This window comes from Triturus cristatus, chromosome 6 (genome assembly GCF_964204655.1).
Source record: "Triturus cristatus chromosome 6, aTriCri1.1, whole genome shotgun sequence".
NCBI lineage: Eukaryota > Metazoa > Chordata > Amphibia > Caudata > Salamandridae > Triturus > Triturus cristatus.
The window spans coordinates 1,739,611,278-1,739,628,974 of NC_140589.1; the positions used below are offsets into that span (position 1 = coordinate 1,739,611,278).

Below are 17,697 nucleotides of genomic sequence, written 5' to 3' on the forward strand. Positions count from 1 at the left end.
CGGGCATTTTTCACCTCTACGTCAATATTAAGATTGTTTGACAGCAGTGAGAATTGTGTCTAACAATGTCCTTTTAAAGACGTTTTGCAGATGGATTACGCTAGGGCGGCACTACTTATGACCTATTCCAATAAAGCCACTCTGGTTTTTGAAAAATCACGTGACTTGAGGATCGCGTCTGCGTGTATTATTAATGAGCAGCTGAACGCAGGGAGCGATGGGATGAGAAGACACGCTCCCGGGCGTGCAGGCGGTAAGGCTGTTAGGGAAATGCCCATAGTGTAGGTGAGTAACTTGTGAATGTCACAGTTTGGATTAGATAATTGGACCTGGGGCCACTCGATGTAGTGTAACTAGTGTATCTGCAGAGTATTAAGGGAATCCACTTAGTCTGCCGTGTGTACACACAGAGATGACAGTGTTAGTCCAAGGCTGTGGGTGTAGGTTCTTAAATGTCGAGCATTCACGTGAACTGTGGGCATGTTGTAACTGCCGGAATGGAAGCTAGTTGACACACAGGGGTAGACCAGCACCGTCCAAGGCTGTGGGTGTAGGTTCTTAAATGTCGAGCATTCACGTGAACTGTGGGCATGTTGTAACTGCCGGAATGGAAGCTAGTTGACACACAGGGGTAGACCAGCACCGTCCAAGGCTGTGGGTGTAGGTTCTTAAATGTCGAGCATTCACGTGAACTGTGGGCATGTTGTAACTGCCGGAATGGAAGCTAGTTGACACACAGGGGTAGACCAGCACCCTGTAAGTTGCCAAGACTCGACATGCCTGAACAATGTTGTTAGCTGAATAAGCATAGAATTTGTCTAGTTGTGAATATTAGATGTATCCGATTTGTGCGAATAGCCGACTCTGCGCATATATAAGATCGAAGTTGGGACAGTGAGGCACAGCGGATGACGAAATATGGGTTCTATTAGGATGGCGGACGGACTCCTGTCCGCCGCCACCCTAGCGGTGCCGGGACCGGCCTCCAGTGGTGTGGCGGTCCCGCACCATCAATTAGCATGCCACCGTGGCGGTGGCATCCCGCATTCACAGCATTGTGGCTGGCGGTGCTCACAGCACCGCCCGCCGCAATGTTCTGAAGGGACGTGGTGCATTGGCATGCACAATGTGACAGACACCGCGCGGTGCCTGCCACCTTGTCCATGCCAATGCTGGGGGGTACCATAGGTACCCCCAAAGTGCAGCACCCCACCCCCAACCCCCTGGGGGCCCACAATGGGCCCCTGTAGCATTTACTGCATGCCTTTCCATGGCGGAGCCTCCGCCATAGAAAGGCATGAGAAATGCCCCATAATAATATGGATGGCGGTGTCTTGCAGACACCGCCACCATATTGAGTCCCTTTTCCTCCCGGTTGATATTTCGACCGGCGGAAAAGCAGCGGACAGTCTTCCTGCCTGCCGCGGTGCCCCCCGCCATACTAATATGGCGCAGGGCGAACCAGGGACGTATGGCAGGCGGATCTCCACCGCCAGCCCGGCGGTGGAGATCCACCTGCCATCCTAATAGACCCCTATGTGTCTTTTAAACACTTTTTAGATTCCATACAACAGTAGCTGTATGCGCCTAGAAGAGGGACTTCCGGTTGGAGTATCCCTCAAGTGACCAAGTGGAGAGCCTGTACTAGGGGCTTTGGTTTCCACATGGTAATGAGTGCTTTTGAAAGGCGTAATGATGTGTGTTCCATTTAAAGATGGAGGTTTCTGGTTGAGTAACATGATTTCCTTTTCCTTTGCATTTGACAGTCATTGTGTATAACACTATAAGTGTCCAGTAAGGTGATTGACTACCTCACTGCCCTGACGAAATTGCCAAGAATTTGAATAGGCAATGAAACATGTCGGCTCATCATCAAGTGGTCTGCACACATGCAGGTTGTTTTTAATTTGAATAAGTGCACACATTGAAAATAAAATGGACATCGGGAATCGTGCATCTTATTTCAATCTTAACCTCACGGGGTGGTACTCGTGGTATTAGTGATACATACACTACATGTTCTTTTTCTTTCACCACTATTTGTTTTGGACACTATTTTTATTTCTTGAGAAAAGATGGCTACCAATGATGAGATTCATGGGCATAGCTGGTGAGTACCAACCAGCCAGCTCCATTGGTGTTGCGCACGTGAGGTGCCATCTTGTCCTTTCACACTTTTTTGGTTTATACACATGTATATGTGACTTGTGTTGATAATATTATCGGTGGCACACTTCTGTATAAACGGAGGGTGCAGATTTACATTGACATATTGTTGTTATTGCATGGTGGTTACCCCTGCCTGTTGGTCTCCACGATGGTGTGCCCCTACGCATACCCCTGAATTGTAGAGCCCCTATGGACCTTGCTGTTTCGTTTTCTTTCTTCAGCTGAGTAAGCTTGTCATCCACAGCTGTTCCGAACAGTTGTTCTCCATTGAACGGAGTGTTCAAGAGGTTACTTTGAACCTCTGGTTTGAACCCTGAGATTCGTAAACAGGTGTGTCTTCTTTCTGTAACTCTGATCATGATTTGCCTGCTTGCTGTCTCCGCAGCATCTAGGGCAGATTTTAAACATGTATTGGTAATGTTTTTCCCCTCTTCCACCAAGTGGCTTGCCCTTTTCTGGAACTGTTCTGGCAGATTTTTTAGCAGTTTGCCTACCTCCTATCAGTGCTGGTATGCATCCCTACTGATCAAGGTAGAAGAGTTAGCTATGCGCCACTGAATGGTGGCACTTCATTCCATTCTTCTTCCTGTGAGATCCATTCTCTTGCTCTCCTTGTCTGGTGGTGGACCCACATTAGCCCTCTTTCTGGCTGTGGAAGAGATTATTGAGTCAGCAGGAACTGAACCCCTGATGTACATTGGGTCCTTGGAGGAGTGCTTGTATTGTTTCTCTCCCCTTGGTGTTACTGTCTTGCATGTGGCAGGTTCCTTGAAAGCTTCTTTTCCCTGGTCCAGCACACTTGGAAGCATGGGCAGGAATTGGCTTCTTGTTTGTGTGGGCAGCAAGGTTTCTAAAATAAAGCACGACTGTGGCTTCTCCTCTAGCTGTACTCCATAGGTGTCAGCAGCCTTCTTTAGTACATAATTGTACATCCCGATGTCGTCGGGGGCGAGGGACTCGAAGTGTATGTTTCTACCTCTTCTTCTGGCAAGTCAGCGTCGCAATCTTGCCACTGGGTGTCTGGTGTCTCCGAGGTCGCCGAACCGTGATAGGTTTGGTCCTCATCCTCTCCCTACGCTTCGAAGTAGTACTCCTCTTCGTCAGCCGGGTCTGGGGTTGTAGGAACCTGTAGTTCCTCGAGGTCTCTTTCCTGGAGTGTCGAGATTTTCTACGGGACCTTGAATTGCTTAATTGTGTCATTGAAATCTTTCTTGCGCTGCAAGATGCTTGTCATTTTGGCTTCGAGCCTTCTCCTTTTCTTCTCGAGCTCCGACGCTTGTGCTTCGGCATCGAGATCTTCAGGCTTTCTCTGGGCGCTTGACGACATTGAAGTCGAAGCTTGCTTCACCCTCTCTTTCTTCGACGTCTAGGAGTCTCTCATGACTGCTCTTCGACGACTTAGTCTTATCAAGGGTTTTCGCTGTCTGGGAGTCCATGTCAAAGGAACTGACGGACTGTTTGTCCTTGGACGAGCTTGCGGTCATCGAAATGCTCGACGCCGGTGCTGTTTTTTAGGACTTGGAGTCACTCCTTCGGGGCTCGGTCGACTGTCTCTCTTACCTTCTTCAAAGCACTTTTTTTCCCGACGTCGATGGGCTGGACGTGCGAGTCCTCATCACCCTCCGGCCCTTCAGCGACGTTGTCCTCTTCCTCGATGGAGACCCAGTTCTCGAAGCGATGGTGGTGGCCCTTGACCTTGCATGTTGTAATTCGCCCTCCTTTGCCTTTCCCTCACCCTCATGGTCTTCGGGGTGAACGCAAGCATGCGTTGCAGTCTTCGGAGCAGTGGTCGAGCGGCAGGCAAAGGTTACAGACCGGGTGCTGGTCCTTCTGGTGGCAATTGTCGCAGAACTTGAATGGTGTTTTGACCCCCTGTTTGCGCATTCTCTCTTGGACGTCGGGTCGCGGAGCGGAGCGTCGGGTCGCGGAGCGGAGCGTCGGGTCGCGGAGCGGAGCGTCGGGTCGCGGAGCGGAGCGTCGGGTCGCGGAGCGGAGCGTCGGGTCGCGGAGCGGAGCGTCGGGTCGCGGAGCGGAGCGTCGGGTCGCGGAGCGGAGCGTCGGGTCGCGGAGCGGAGCGTCGGGTCGCGGAGCGGAGCGTCGGGTCGCGGAGCGGAGCGTCGGGTCGCGGAGCGGAGCGTCGGGTCGCGGAGCGGAGCGTCGGGTCGCGGAGCGGAGCGTCGGGTCGCGGAGCGGAGCGTCGGGTCGCGGAGCGGAGCGTCGGGTCGCGGAGCGGAGCGTCGGGTCGCGGAGCGGAGCGTCGGGTCGCGGAGCGTCGGAGCGTCGGGTCGCGGAGCGTCGGAGCGTCGGGTCGCGGAGCGTCGGAGCGTCGGGTCGCGGAGCGTCGGAGCGTCGGAGCGTCGGGTCGCGGAGCGTCGGAGCGTCGGGTCGCGGAGCGTCGGAGCGTCGGGTCGCGGAGCGTCGGAGCGTCGGGTCGCGGAGCGTCGGAGCGTCGGGTCGCGGAGCGTCGGAGCGTCGGGTCGCGGAGCGGAGCGTCGGGTCGCGGAGCGGAGCGTCGGGTCGCGGAGCGGAGCGTCGGGTCGCGGAGCGGAGCGTCGGGTCGCGGAGCGGAGCGTCGGGTCGCGGAGCGGAGCGTCGGGTCGCGGAGCGGAGCGTCGGGTCGCGGAGCGGAGCGTCGGGTCGCGGAGCGGAGCGTCGGGTCGCGGAGCGGAGCGTCGGGTCGCGGAGCGGAGCGTCGGGTCGCGGAGCGGAGCGTCGGGTCGCGGAGCGGAGCGTCGGGTCGCGGAGCGGAGCGTCGGGTCGCGGAGCGGAGCGTCGGGTCGCGGAGCGGAGCGTCGGGTCGCGGAGCGGAGCGTCGGGTCGCGGAGCGGAGCGTCGGGTCGCGGAGCGGAGCGTCGGGTCGCGGAGCGGAGCGTCGGGTCGCGGAGCGGAGCGTCGGGTCGCGGAGCGTCGGAGCGTCGGGTCGCGGAGCGTCGGAGCGTCGGGTCGCGGAGCGTCGGGTCGCGGAGCGTCGGGTCGCGGAGCGTCGGAGCGTCGGGTCGCGGAGCGTCGGAGCGTCGGGTCGCGGAGCGTCGGAGCGTCGGGTCGCGGAGCGTCGGAGCGTCGGGTCGCGGAGCGTCAGGTCGCGGAGCGCCGGGTGGCTGAGCGCCGGGTGGTGAGTGGTGTACAGTGAAGCGCCGTGAAGTGGTGTACCGTGGAGCGTCGTGGAGTGGTGTACCGTGGAGCATCGTGGAGTGGTGTACCGTGGAGCATTGTGGAGTGGTGCACCGTGGAGCGTCGTGGAGTGGTGTACAGTGGAGCGTCGTGGAGTGGTGTACCGTGGAGCATCGTGGAGTGGTGTACCGTGGAGCATCATGGAGTGGTGTACCGTGGAGCGGTGTACCGTGGAGCGTCGTGGAGTGCTGTACCGTGGAGCGTAGTGAAGTGGTGTACCGTGGAGCATCGTGGAGTGGTGTACCGTGGAGCATCGTGGAGTGGTGTACCGTGGAGCATCGTGGAGTGGTGGCAACATGTCAACCTTGAATCCTTGTATTAATACCATGGTCTCTGTTCACAGGTCTTGTAAAGCACTCTATGATACTCTGGGTCTAGCCAGTGCTGTATAAAATGATCAAATAAATAAGTAGAAGGCACAAGTAGACATAGTAGAATATGTATATAGTATATGAGGTTGGATAATAGCCATTCAGAACACCTTCACTTTAAGACAAATGTGCAACATCAATATTAATTGCACTATAATAGATTATTCTAACCATGTTCAGGGATCTCTTTTACTTTAGTGCTGAAGAGGAAGCAAATTCCTCTTTCCCTGTAGCAGATTTCCTTGTTTCCCATCCCTCAGGATTTGACATGCTTATGGGCTACACAAAAGTAAAACGGGAAGACTAGTTTAAAAATATAACAGCAAAAGACATGTGCCACTCTTCAGCATCAAATTTCCTGATTTCAAACTTTAAACCTACTTAAAATATAGAAATATTCTGTGATTTGGAAATTGAGCACTGAGCTTGAAAACCTTTATAATAAGCTCTGAAACAAAAGACTCACAGGTCATTTTAAAATATTTATTCTTTTAAAGCTTACATGTTGGAGGATTCAAGACTAATTACTTTGGTACCATTAGGAATTTTAAGAGTAATCTCTCCCAGACACTGAGGAAACACAACTGGTTTTCAAACACAATCTTGTTCCCTGCAGATAACAAGCTTTGGCATAGCCAATAGGTCTCGCTTTTGGGACCTTCTAAGTATTTAGTTATGCAGCACAATATCCTTGGTGCACCCACATCAACTGTTGCGTGGCTAAACACATATAAGGTCCCAAAGGCGAGACCTATTGGCTATGCCAATGCTTGGTGTGGTTGTGTGGGGTTCTGTGTGTGTGGCTGCGTGTGGTTGTGTGTGTGGTTGTGTGTGTGGTTGTGTGTGTGTGGCTGTGTGTGTGTTGTGGCTGTGTGTGTGTGTTGTGGCTGTGTGTGTGTGTTGTGGCTGTGTGTGTGTGTTGTGGCTGTGTGTGTGTGTTGTGGCTGTGTGTGTGTGTTGTGGCTGTGTGTGTGGTTGTGTGGGGGTGTGGTTGTGTGGGGGTGTGGTTGTGTGGGGGTGGTTGTGTGGGGGTGGTTGTGTGTCTTGTGTGTGTGTGTGGCTGTGTGTGGGTGTGGTTGTGTGGGGGTGGTTGTGTGGGGGTGGTTGTGTGGGGGTGGTTGTGTGGGGGTGGTTGTGTGGGGGTGGTTGTGTGGGGGTGGTTGTGTGGGGGTGGTTGTGTGGGGGTGGTTGTGTGGGGGTGGTTGTGTGGGGGTGGTTGTGTGGGGGTGGTTGTGTGGGGGTGGTTGTGTGGGGGTGGTTGTGTGGGGGTGGTTGTGTGGGGGTGGTTGTGTGGGGGTGGTTGTGTGTGGGGGTGGTTGTGTGTGTGTGGTTGTGTGTGTGTGGTTGTGTGTGTGTGGTTGTGTGTGTGTGGTTGTGTGTGTGTGGTTGTGTGTGTGTGGTTGTGTGTGTGTGGTTGTGTGTGTGTGTGGTTGTGGTTGTGTGTGGTTGTGGTTGTGTGTGGTTGTGGTTGTGTGTGGTTGTGGGTGTGTGTGTGGGTGTGGTTGGTTGTGTGGTCGTATGGTTGTGTGTGTGTGGTTGTGTGTGTGGTTGTGTGTGTGGTTGTGTGTGTGTGGTTGTGGTTGTGTGTGGGTGTGTGTGTGGTTGTGGGTGTGTGTGTGGTTGTGTGTGTGGGTGTGTGTGTGGTTGGTTGTGTGGTCGTATGGTTGTATGTGTGTGGTTGTGTGTGGCTGTGGTTGTGTGTGGTTGTGTGTGTGGTTGTGTGTGTGGTTGTGTGTGTGGTTGTGTGTGTGGTTGTGGTTGTGTGGTTGTGGGTGTGTGGTTGTGGGTGTGTGTGTGGGTGTGGCTGTGTGTGTGGCTGTGTGTGGCTGTGTGTGGCTGTGTGTGTGGCTGTGTGTGTGGCTGTGTGTGTGGCTGTGTGTGTGGCTGTGTGTGTGGTTGTGTGTGTGGTTGTGTGTGTGGTTGTATGTGTGGTTGTGTGTGTGGTTGTATGTGTGGTTGTATGTGTGGTTGTATGTGTGGTTGTATGTGTGGTTGTGTGTGTGAGTGGTTGTGTGTGTGTGTGTGGTTGTATGTGTGGTTGTGTGTGTGTGGTTGTGTGTGTGTGTGTGGTTGTGTGTGTGTGTGTGGTTGTGTGTGGTTGTGTGTGTGTGGTTGTGTGTGTGTGTGTGGTTGTGTGTGTGTGTGGTTGTGTGTGTGTGTGGTTGTGTGTGTGTGTGGTTGTGTGTGTGTGTGGTTGTGTGTGGTTGTGGTTGTGTGTGGTTGTGGTTGTGTGTGGTTGTGGTTGTGTGTGGTTGTGGTTGTGTGTGGTTGTGTGTGTGTGTGGTTGTGTGGTTGTGTCTGTGTAGTTGTGTGTGTTTAGTTGTGTGTGTGGGGTTGTGTGTGTGGGGTTGTGTGTGTGTGGTTGTGTGTGTGTGGTTGTGTGTGTGGTTGTGGTTGTGTGTGTGGTTGTGTGTGTGGTTGTGTGTGTGGTTGTGTGTGTGTGTTAGAAAAACCCACTCCCACACCGGAAGGGTGGTGGTGGTGTTCTCCCAGACACGCTGTGGTAGCTTGGCTCGAGCGGTAAGGAAGGCACCGTGTTAAGCATACGACATACCCACACAATAACCATGCATGCATCCGTTCCAAAAATGACACTACACCTTAAAAATTATACTGAAAATATATCTCTTTATCTTCTTTTCTCTTAGTTGCTGATTAAATAAATAATAATACAATCACAGTACACAAGGCTTTTTCTGTGGAAGGGTACGTCAAATAAATACTGTCTTAACGATTCAATAAATAAGGTAGATCATAAATAATCAAGGCATGAATATAAGTGCATTACATAACAGGCAATTAAATATTATGAGGCAATAAATACTGCGAGACAATAAATATTGTGCGACAATAAATACGGTGAAACAATAAATACTGTGAGGCAATAAATAGGTTAAATACAATAAATACAGTGCTCTCAATAAATAATAAAAGCCAACAGTGACACTTGTAAATCAGTTCACATTCCTGAGGTACTATGGGATGATTTGACCCAATCCCAGCTTGTAGAGATTTGGATGGCCTGAGGGGTATACTCCCTGGCTTGGACAAGGCTGAGGCCTAAACTGAGGTAGATCAAGGGGGAATCTAGAGATCTGGCTCTCCCACACTACACAACCCCTCTGTATTAGTCTCAGCTCACCCCTGGCACAATCAAGCTGGTTCCAGCACCTCTCTAGCCCCTAGGATAGTCTCTCAGGGTTCCACAGGGCCTTAGGCACCCTCTATTCCACTTACTGCCCTTTTTATGAAGCTCCGACGCCGCTGGAGTCGTGTCGACGCCGTGAGGCGGCTCCGGTTCGATGTCGGCGGCCTCGGCGCAATGTCAGTTCTTGACGACGTCGGTAGGCGGCTCCGGTTCGATGTCGGCGGCCTCGGCTCGATGTCGATCTCCGGTTCGATGACGTCGGGCAGTCTGGCTCGGTGTCGACTTCGGGCGGCTCCGGTTCGATGTCGGCGGCCTCGGCTCGATGTCGACCTCCGGTTCGATGACGTCGGGCAGTCTTGGCTCGATGTCGACTTCCGTCGGCTCCGGAGTGCGATCTCCACTCCCGACCTCCGGTGCTCCTTTCCTCCGGTTCCGGCGACTCCGGAGTGCGACCTCCACTCCCGACCTCCGGTACGATTCTCTTCAGGTTCCGGCGACTCCGGAGTGCGATCTCCACTCCTGACCTCCGGCACACTTCACCTCGGTCTCCGGCGACTCCGGAGGGCGGACTTCACTCCCCCGTCGACGCCGCACACTCGACCTCGGGTGACTTCCTCCACGACCTCTGGTACTCTCCACGACCTCCGTCGGCGCCCTCTCTCGACCTCTGGTGGCTCCGGGTACGACGTCTGCTTTCCAGTCAGCGCCGCTTCTTCACCTCCAGCCCCAGGTCTCTAGGCTTCTCGACGTCGGACTTCAGGTAGTTACCAGTAACCAGGTCAGGTACTTGCTGTTCTTTACTTTCAAGGCCTGTTCCTGCTGTCCAGGTCCTTAAGATGGTTTTCTCTTGCTTTCTCCCACACAGGGCTCCAGGCTGGGCTCAGTCAGTAGGGACTAGTATCAAGGGTGGGTTTATGGACCCCACTCCAGGCACAAGTTTCCACCCCTGCTGCCTCACTCCTTCCTCCTTCAGGTTTCTGCTGCTCTCTCTTCACCAGTCAGGTGCCAACTGCCAACTCCAACTGCCAACCTGGAGATGCCTTCCCAACATTCTAAACCTGCCTCACACTGTCACAGGGTTCTGGAATGTTCTGGAAGGTGCTGGTAGGTTCCAGTGATGTCACAGGTGACAATGGGTGGCCACCATTTTGTGCTCCAGGCCCTCAGACAGAAGTTCCAGGGGTAGATAAAATGGCTCCCTGAATCTGCATCAACACTAAAAATCTGGTGGTTCCCAAAAAGGAAAAAAATACTAACAGGGTTTGAGGCAAAAGTGGGACAAAATAAATAATGATGAGGAGGGACCACCCAAAGGGCTGACAGGTCTAACAGTGTGGTTGTGTGTGTGGCTGTGTGTGTGGCTGTGTGTGTGTGGCTGTGTGTGTGTGGCAGTGTGTGTGTGGCAGTGTGTGTGTGGCAGTGTGTGTGTGGCAGTGTGTGTGTGGCAGTGTGTGTGTGGCAGTGTGTGTGTGGCAGTGTGTGTGTGGCAGTGTGTGTGTGGCAGTGTGTGTGGCAGTGTGTGTGGCAGTGTGTGTGGCAGTGTGTGTGGCAGTGTGTGTGGCAGTGTGTGTGGCTGTGTGTGTGGCTGTGTGTGTGGCTGTGTGTGTGGCTGTGTGTGTGGCTGTGTGTGTGGCTGTGTGTGTGGCTGTGTGTGTGTGGGGTTGTGTGTGTGGGGTTGTGTGTGTGGGGTTGTGTGTGTGGGGTTGTGTGTGTGGGGTTGTGTGTGTGGGGTTGTGTGTGTGGGGTTGTGTGTGTGGGGTTGTGTGTGTGGGGTTGTGTGTGTGGGGTTGTGTGTGTGGGGTTGTGTGTGTGGGGTCGTGTGTGTGGGGTCGTGTGTGTGGGGTCGTGTGTGTGGGGTCGTGTGTGTGGTCGTGTGTGTGGTCGTGTGTGTGGTCGTGTGTGTGGTCGTGTGTGTGGTCGTGTGTGTGGTCGTGTGTGGTCGTGTGTGTGGTCGTGTGTGTGGTTGTGTGTGTGGTTGTGTGTGTGGTTGTGTGTGTGGTTGTGTGTGTGGACGTGTGTGTGGACGTGTGTGTGGTTGTGTGTGTGGTTGTGTGTGTGGTTGTGTGTGGTTGTGTGTGTGGTTGTATGTGTGTGTGGTTGTGTGTGTGGTTGTGTGTGGTTGTGTGTGTGGTTGTGGTTGTGTGTGTGGTTGTGGTTGTGTGTGTGGTTGTGTGTGTGTGGTTGTGTGTGTGTAGTTGTGTGTGTGTGTGGGGTTGTGTGTGGTTGTGTGTGGTTGTGTGTGTGGTTGTGTGTGGTTGTGTGTGTGGTTGTATGTGTGGTTGTATGTGTGTGTGGTTGTGTGTGTGGTTGTGTGTGGTTGTGGTTGTGTGTGTGGTTGTGTGTGTGTGGTTGTGTGTGTGTAGTTGTGTGTGTGTGTGGGGTTGTGTGTGGTTGTGTGTGGTTGTGTGTGTGTGGTTGTGTGTGTGGTTGTGTGTGTGTGGTTGTGTGTGTGGTTGTGTGTGTGGTTGTGGTTGTGTGTGATTGTGTGTGGTTGTGTGTGTGGTTGTGGTTGTGGTTGTATGTGTGTGGTTGTGTGTTTGTGTGGTTGTGTGTGTATGTGTGGTTGTGTGTGTGGTTGTGTGTGTATGTGTGGTTGTGTGTGTATGTGTGGTTGTGTGTGGTTGTGTGTGTGGTTGTGTGTGTGACAGTAATACTAAAAGCATCTCAAAATAAAGGAACACAAACATCGAGTTTGTGGAAAGAGAAAGCACGTTGTAAGTCAAACGGGTGCAGCAAAGCATTAACACAACAACAAAACAAACAAGGTCACTTAGCGAAGACTGAGTGCTGATAATGGATACACACAGCCCATCATCTTAAGAGTTCGATTGCAGCCAATGTGCACTCAAACCTGCCCCCTCCTTGTGAGTTGCACTCCATATTTCATGAGTTGTAACTGCTGCACCCACCATAGCGCTTTGAGATCTAAAGCGCTACATAGGTCTAATTGATTAACCAGTCGCCAACATGCTGTGCTTTTAAAGAGAATATGCCAAAAGTTTCCAGCTTCCTCATCATGTCTTCATGAAAGCGCCAACGAAAGGACTCCCTGAATGGTGCAACGAACATGAAGCAACCGCTGCGATCACGGAGCGTTCTCCAGTTTCACAGTAACATTTCCTTGATGTTCTTTAAGTCACAAAGCAGTAATACTAAAAGCATCTCAAAATAAAGGAACACAAACATCGAGTTTGTGGAAAGAGAAAGCACATTGTAAGTCAAACGGGCGCAGCAAAGCATTAACACATGTTCTTTGATGTTTGATGTTCTTTGAACGAGAACATCAAAGGGGCGCCGCGAAAGTGATCGCGGGTGAAAGTGAAAGTGATCGAGGGCGCTTAATGAGCATGATGAGGTTTGCTAGCCTCTGCTCCTAAGCGCGTGCCCGCGCACATGCACTGTAGCTCTAGGCTGGCCATTTTGAGCCCTCACAAAAACTCTTGCCAGATCAGCGCATGCGCTGGGTCAGGCGAGACCTAAAAAGGAATGTCTTGTATGAACATGCTTGGGCAATTCATGTGCGCTCCAGCCACTGAAAAATACAGAAAGCTGGAAAAAACAACTGACTCTTGGAGGCGACTGCCAGTACAATGCATCACGGGCAGTGGAGCTCTAGGAGCCTTAGAGAGAGGGGTGCTTATTTTCATAGATTTCCTACGTAATCCTTTCAGGCTGTCATTTTTGTCCTCAATGGTAGACAGGTTTTTAACTTTTTGCACATCAGATGCTGCCATGCAGTCTTCAAAAACAGCCTTTTTTGGAAATCCATCAGTCTACATTCTGGAAAATTGGATATGTTCCTGAAGAGTGCGGCCGATAAATATATGAAGTTATGAACAAATATGGACAGGACATTTTTGGAGGTCCACACAGACAGCAGTGGAATTATTCTAATGCATAAAACTATCAATAAAGATCCTTATGATGCAGAACATATTAAGCGAAGAAGCGGAGATCCCTGCTTTCACGGACAGAAAGGGAAGTCAGACACAGCAAGCACATAATAAGGGACTGATAACATAAGTAAGAAGACTGAACAAAAGGGACTGGAAGGATTTCAGTAATATTAACTTGCCAAGTGGGAAAGCTAAGGTGGAAGGGGGAGTGACTTGGCTTGTCATTATGAGCTGAGCAGAACTGCGGGACGTGACTGGGGAAGGAGCTTGAAGAGAGGTGGCTGCCGGGAAAGACATTTCTGAAGAGAACTAGTGGGAAGGAGATTAGTCGTAAGCCTAGGAACAGGGTAGTAATGGGGAATCAGCGTGAATGCGACTACTACTGGGAGGTGACGGCTTTGACAGGGAAGTGATAAGAATGGATTTGATTATGGGTGATGAAGCGGGCTACGATGTGGAAAGTAAAGTAGAATGTGAAGTGGCTGTCGAGGGTGGGCAGTAGCCATGGCACATTTGAGGACGCCTCTCCTTGTTAAGTAAAAATAAGCCACAAGAATCTTGGGGGTGCAGAGGAGGGTGAGATATTTTCTAGGAAGCATAAGAACAGTTCCAAAAAAGGATCCAAACCACAGCCATTACCTGCAATTCCTTGTAGAGACGGTCCAGCTCTGCTACTGCAGACTGGTTGTCATGGTACCCATCGATCTTGCCATTCTTCAGCATCTCTAGTTGTCTACTGAGTTCTTCCACCTTGGACACAGCAACTACCAACTCCTTCTGCTTCTGTTGGAACATGCTGTTCATTTGTTCTATTTCCTCCACTAGAAGACAAAAAAAGAAACCTCAACTTTGAAATACTCCAAAACAGTATCACACCACCTTCATCTAAAAAGTCATCTCAAAAGGTACCAAGAACTACTACAATTCTAAGCTGTATATAGTGACAACTTGGGTGTTATATGCACGTAAACTCCTAGAGCATCTCCAGGAGAAGACAATTTGAGTCTTCAAACTGCAGGCAGAGTAGCAGAACGTATATAAAAGCTTAAAAGGCTGGTTGATCGCTTTTTTAAGGGCAGAGAAATGTCAGAATAGACCAAGAGAAGATTAGTAGCAAATGATGCATGTGGAATGACAAACATGCTAAAAATACTGGGGGACCCATCATTTTCAGACTCAAGTGCATATAGATTTCACACTTACTATAACACATCACAATACTTTAAAGAGAAAAAGAAAATCTGATTACCTTATTACAGGCTGTGCACTACCAGACCAATCAGTGGAGCTTTCTCACCTAACCCAGTGCTCCAGTCGGGACTGGAGGAGGAGGTCTCAACCAATTGGTGCATATAAATTGCATAAATGCCAATGGTCTTCCGTCTGTCAGAGTCCACAGGAGAGGAAGGTAGCCATGTATAGTGTATTTTGAGAGTGAAAGGGGAAGCAGAAGTGTTTTGGAAGGTGGAGGAAGCAGGTTATGTAGCATACATGCTGGTCTGTGGGATTGCAGTCTGGAGTGCAGGGAGCAGGGCAGCAAAAATTGAAACTGCATTGTAGGATGGTTGAGGAAGCGCACGAGAAGGGGTACAGGTTGTATGGCGAGAGATACGGCACAGACCGGAGTTTGTTTGGGGGGGGGGAGGGGGGGTGTTAAACTAGAAACGTTGTATTTTACAGATTTGCAGAAAAGGTAATGGCTTAATCAAGGAAACTCCTGGCCACATAATATCAGAAAGATTTAGGTACACCAAGATACAGCGTCCAGGAATTTCTATTCACTGGACATTGCCTCAGACAATGGTTTAATTTTTCACTAAACGCCAAATAAATAAATCAAGCTTCATGCATTAGTTGTCTCTTACGCAACCCTTAAGTCAAAACACAATTCCTACTTTCCTTCACCTCAAATAAAAAACTTTGTTCGATTGCTCACCAAGCTTTCCATTGCTGAGTCTTTTCTGTTCCACATGGCCTTTGAGTGCTCGCACTTTCTTAAGCTTAGCTTCCTGATTTTCTGCAATCTCCCTTAACCTTCGAAGCTTCTCTTGCTCAGCAGCTTGCTGCTGTTGACGCTGATCCTGCTGTTTTAGGTACTTCAAACGCTGCTCCTAAAGCAAGAAGCGCAAAACAATCATTCTTCAAGGCAGCAAATAGCTCAAAAAAGTGTCTGATGTTATACTACCTATAGTAAGTTTATGTACAACAAAAGGGTAGAATAAAAAATACAAGCGCCTCTCCACTATATTCGCCTTGTAGGGAAGTGGATTATTGTGTGGTGTCATTGTGAGATCTCACCTTGTAATACTGTCACAATCTTTATCAAGTCCAGTTAGATTACCTTAAGAAAACTGTTAGCGCAGACCTGGATAGCTATAGCACAGAGCAGTCAGGCTTAATAGGATCACATTTAAAGCATTTCGAAGTAGCAAAACAGTCAATAAGAAAAAAACACTACAAAATAAAAATCTGACACAAATTTTAAAACAGAGTATTTTTAGCTTTAAATAGATGATAATGTAACAAAAACGTATCGAGGGGAACTGGAGATATCAATTTTCAAAAATAAGCAAAATATATTAACTCTAATCCTTTACATAAGTGATTTCTTAACCTGTGGTCTGGGGACATCTGGGGATCCGCAAAGCCTACTCAGGGGGTCCCTGACTGCTTTGAATAACAAGTTACTTACCTTTGGTAACGCCTTATCTGATATAGAGACTTCTAGTTGCAAATTGTTTACCAGGGATTAGTCTGGATCAGGAGATTTTTCTCGGGCAGTACCCTTGGGCGGCTTTAGGCAGCATAGGTCGGCTCCGCGTCTGGCATCGGCATTGTGCGCGCCGGTCATGATGTCATGGGTCCTATATAGGCACCAACCCGGCACACCAACGTCAGTTCTTTTCTTTCTGCGCCACCCAGCGCTGATCTGAAGAAATCCTAACCTTCAGTCACTTTTTGACTGGCCTTTTCTTCGACTTTTGTCCAACATTTGAGTGTCTATACTCCCAGTGCATCGAGGATGTCTTCTCATAAGACCGGGTTCAAGCCCTCAGATCCTGTCATAGGGCGATGCCCGTGACAGATCTGAACCATGTGCGTTTGTGGAGTTTGAAGCACAATCACGACCTGAGGTTAGGGAAGTGACAGCAACATTTGTGGAATTAACTGAGAAAGAGGTCTAAGCTACTCCAGGATACTGTCTTTTACACTGGTTCCCAAACACATTCAAAGTTACGGTCACGAGCCGGTTCCAAGACTTGGCGCTCCTGATGGCCAAAAGAGAGATCACCAAAAACTGGAAATCCCAGAGGGGTCCCTTGATGGAAAGATGGAAAAAGGACTTTATAAAATGGGTGACATGAGGGAGAAGTAAGTTTGAGCGACACCAGGCGAGGCAGGGGTTCTCTGGAAACAGCCAGAGCGTGGGAAGCATTAGTGTCACTACTAAGACAAGCACCGAACACAGAGGATGAAGGAGCCCGGGTCGAGCCCATTGAGGAGGGAGGTCAAGGGTGATCAAAAATACACCTTCTCACAATGCATATCAGGAGACAAAGAGCCCAAAATGAAGTAGCGAAACTAGATAGGGTGACATTAATATAAACTTATCACATCCAGGAACGCCTAGATGGAGGGTGGGGGGAGGATTAGGAGTTGGGTACCTAACTGTGTTTATTAGGACATATAGATATGTCATCAGAAAAAGGAGGTAGCTGAACAAAAGTTGTGTCAAAAGGACAACAGAACATATCTGACAGACGTATCGGTATTTAACGCATTAATGATATACCGAGTGGCAAATATTACTCATTGTAAGGTGCTATGTATGTCTACAGTTAATACCAAGAGATTGTATCGTAAAGCGGTTCGGATTATAAAGCTCCAATGTATAATCTAAAATGTGTAACTTGTAGAAGAAATGTTTAATAAAATTTGTTTCAAAAACCCGAAGTTGTACTCCGAATGCTGGGCAATGCATCCCAAAGGTTTCAGGGAGCAGTCCCTAAAGCTCCTGGCAGCCTGGGCTCTGCTCTGCATCGCTCCCGATCTCAGTCAAAAGGAAGGACCCGAGAACGGTCACAGAGCCCCCCTTCATCTTTGTACCATTCTAAGTTCTCAGGTCGATCGGCTAAGTCAAAGCACAAGAAGAAGTCTAAGAAGCACAAGCGTTTTTTGACTTCACCCAGTCCTTCGGCCGACGCGAATAGGGAAGTGGAGTATTGTCAATCTAGGCCTCCGTCCTCAGAAGCTGTATCTGGGTCAGCTCCACGCCTCCCCGATTTTATGAGAGCCGGAGCAACTCCTGCCCAACTCAAGAGTTTTATGAGACCACACCTCATCTTTGGGCAGCATGACTCAGCTGGAGAGCCTCAGGGCCTAGCGAGGCCAGGAGAGCCCCCCCCCCTCCCACCCCCTGTGGTTCTGCACCAGCAGCTTTGACCTTGGCGACAAGGGATACTCATGGATCCGATAAATTAATTGTTTATCAACAGTAAAGCAACATCTACAGTTGAAAATTTTTTAACGTTCTGAAAATGTGAAGGGATCTGAAATTAGAAGCTAAAAATTAAATTAGTATCCTCAGATTGATTTGTGGGACCAGTGCAAGTGTATCAAAAATAATATCATATGGACGATTAATGGCCACAATTGAATTTAGAAAAACTTTAATCATCCTATTAAAATTAAAAGTTTGATTATTTTGTATTTGCACACCAATTAAATAAAATATCGAATAATTTGTGTTTTTGTTTGGTGAAAGTTTGTTTGTGTATATTTTGTGTATAGTTGTGTGGTTCAGCCCTGAAAATGCTTAGGCAGGGGTCCTTAGTTTCCACCATTAAATAAGTGGAGGTCCCCGGATTCCAAAAATGATTCGTGATTCACTAGGGTCCAAAGAAGTCAAAAAGTTAAGAACCACTGCTTTAGATGCAATAAA

The 17,697-nt window shown here is 49.9% G+C and overlaps 1 protein-coding gene across 2 annotated transcripts in view; it reads right to left on the reverse strand.

Moving 5' to 3' along the window:
* Window positions 1-17,697, reverse strand: part of TP53BP2 (tumor protein p53 binding protein 2) — a 322,660-nt gene that overhangs the window by 121,170 nt on the left and 183,793 nt on the right. For both annotated transcript variants that reach the window (XM_085612994.1, XM_085612995.1), the window contains exons 6-7: window positions 14,692-14,866; window positions 13,395-13,576 (exon numbers count right to left, since the gene is read on the reverse strand). In XM_085612994.1, coding sequence (XP_085469120.1) covers window positions 13,395-13,576; window positions 14,692-14,866 — 357 coding nt within the window. The remainder of the gene's footprint in view (window positions 1-13,394; window positions 13,577-14,691; window positions 14,867-17,697) is intronic.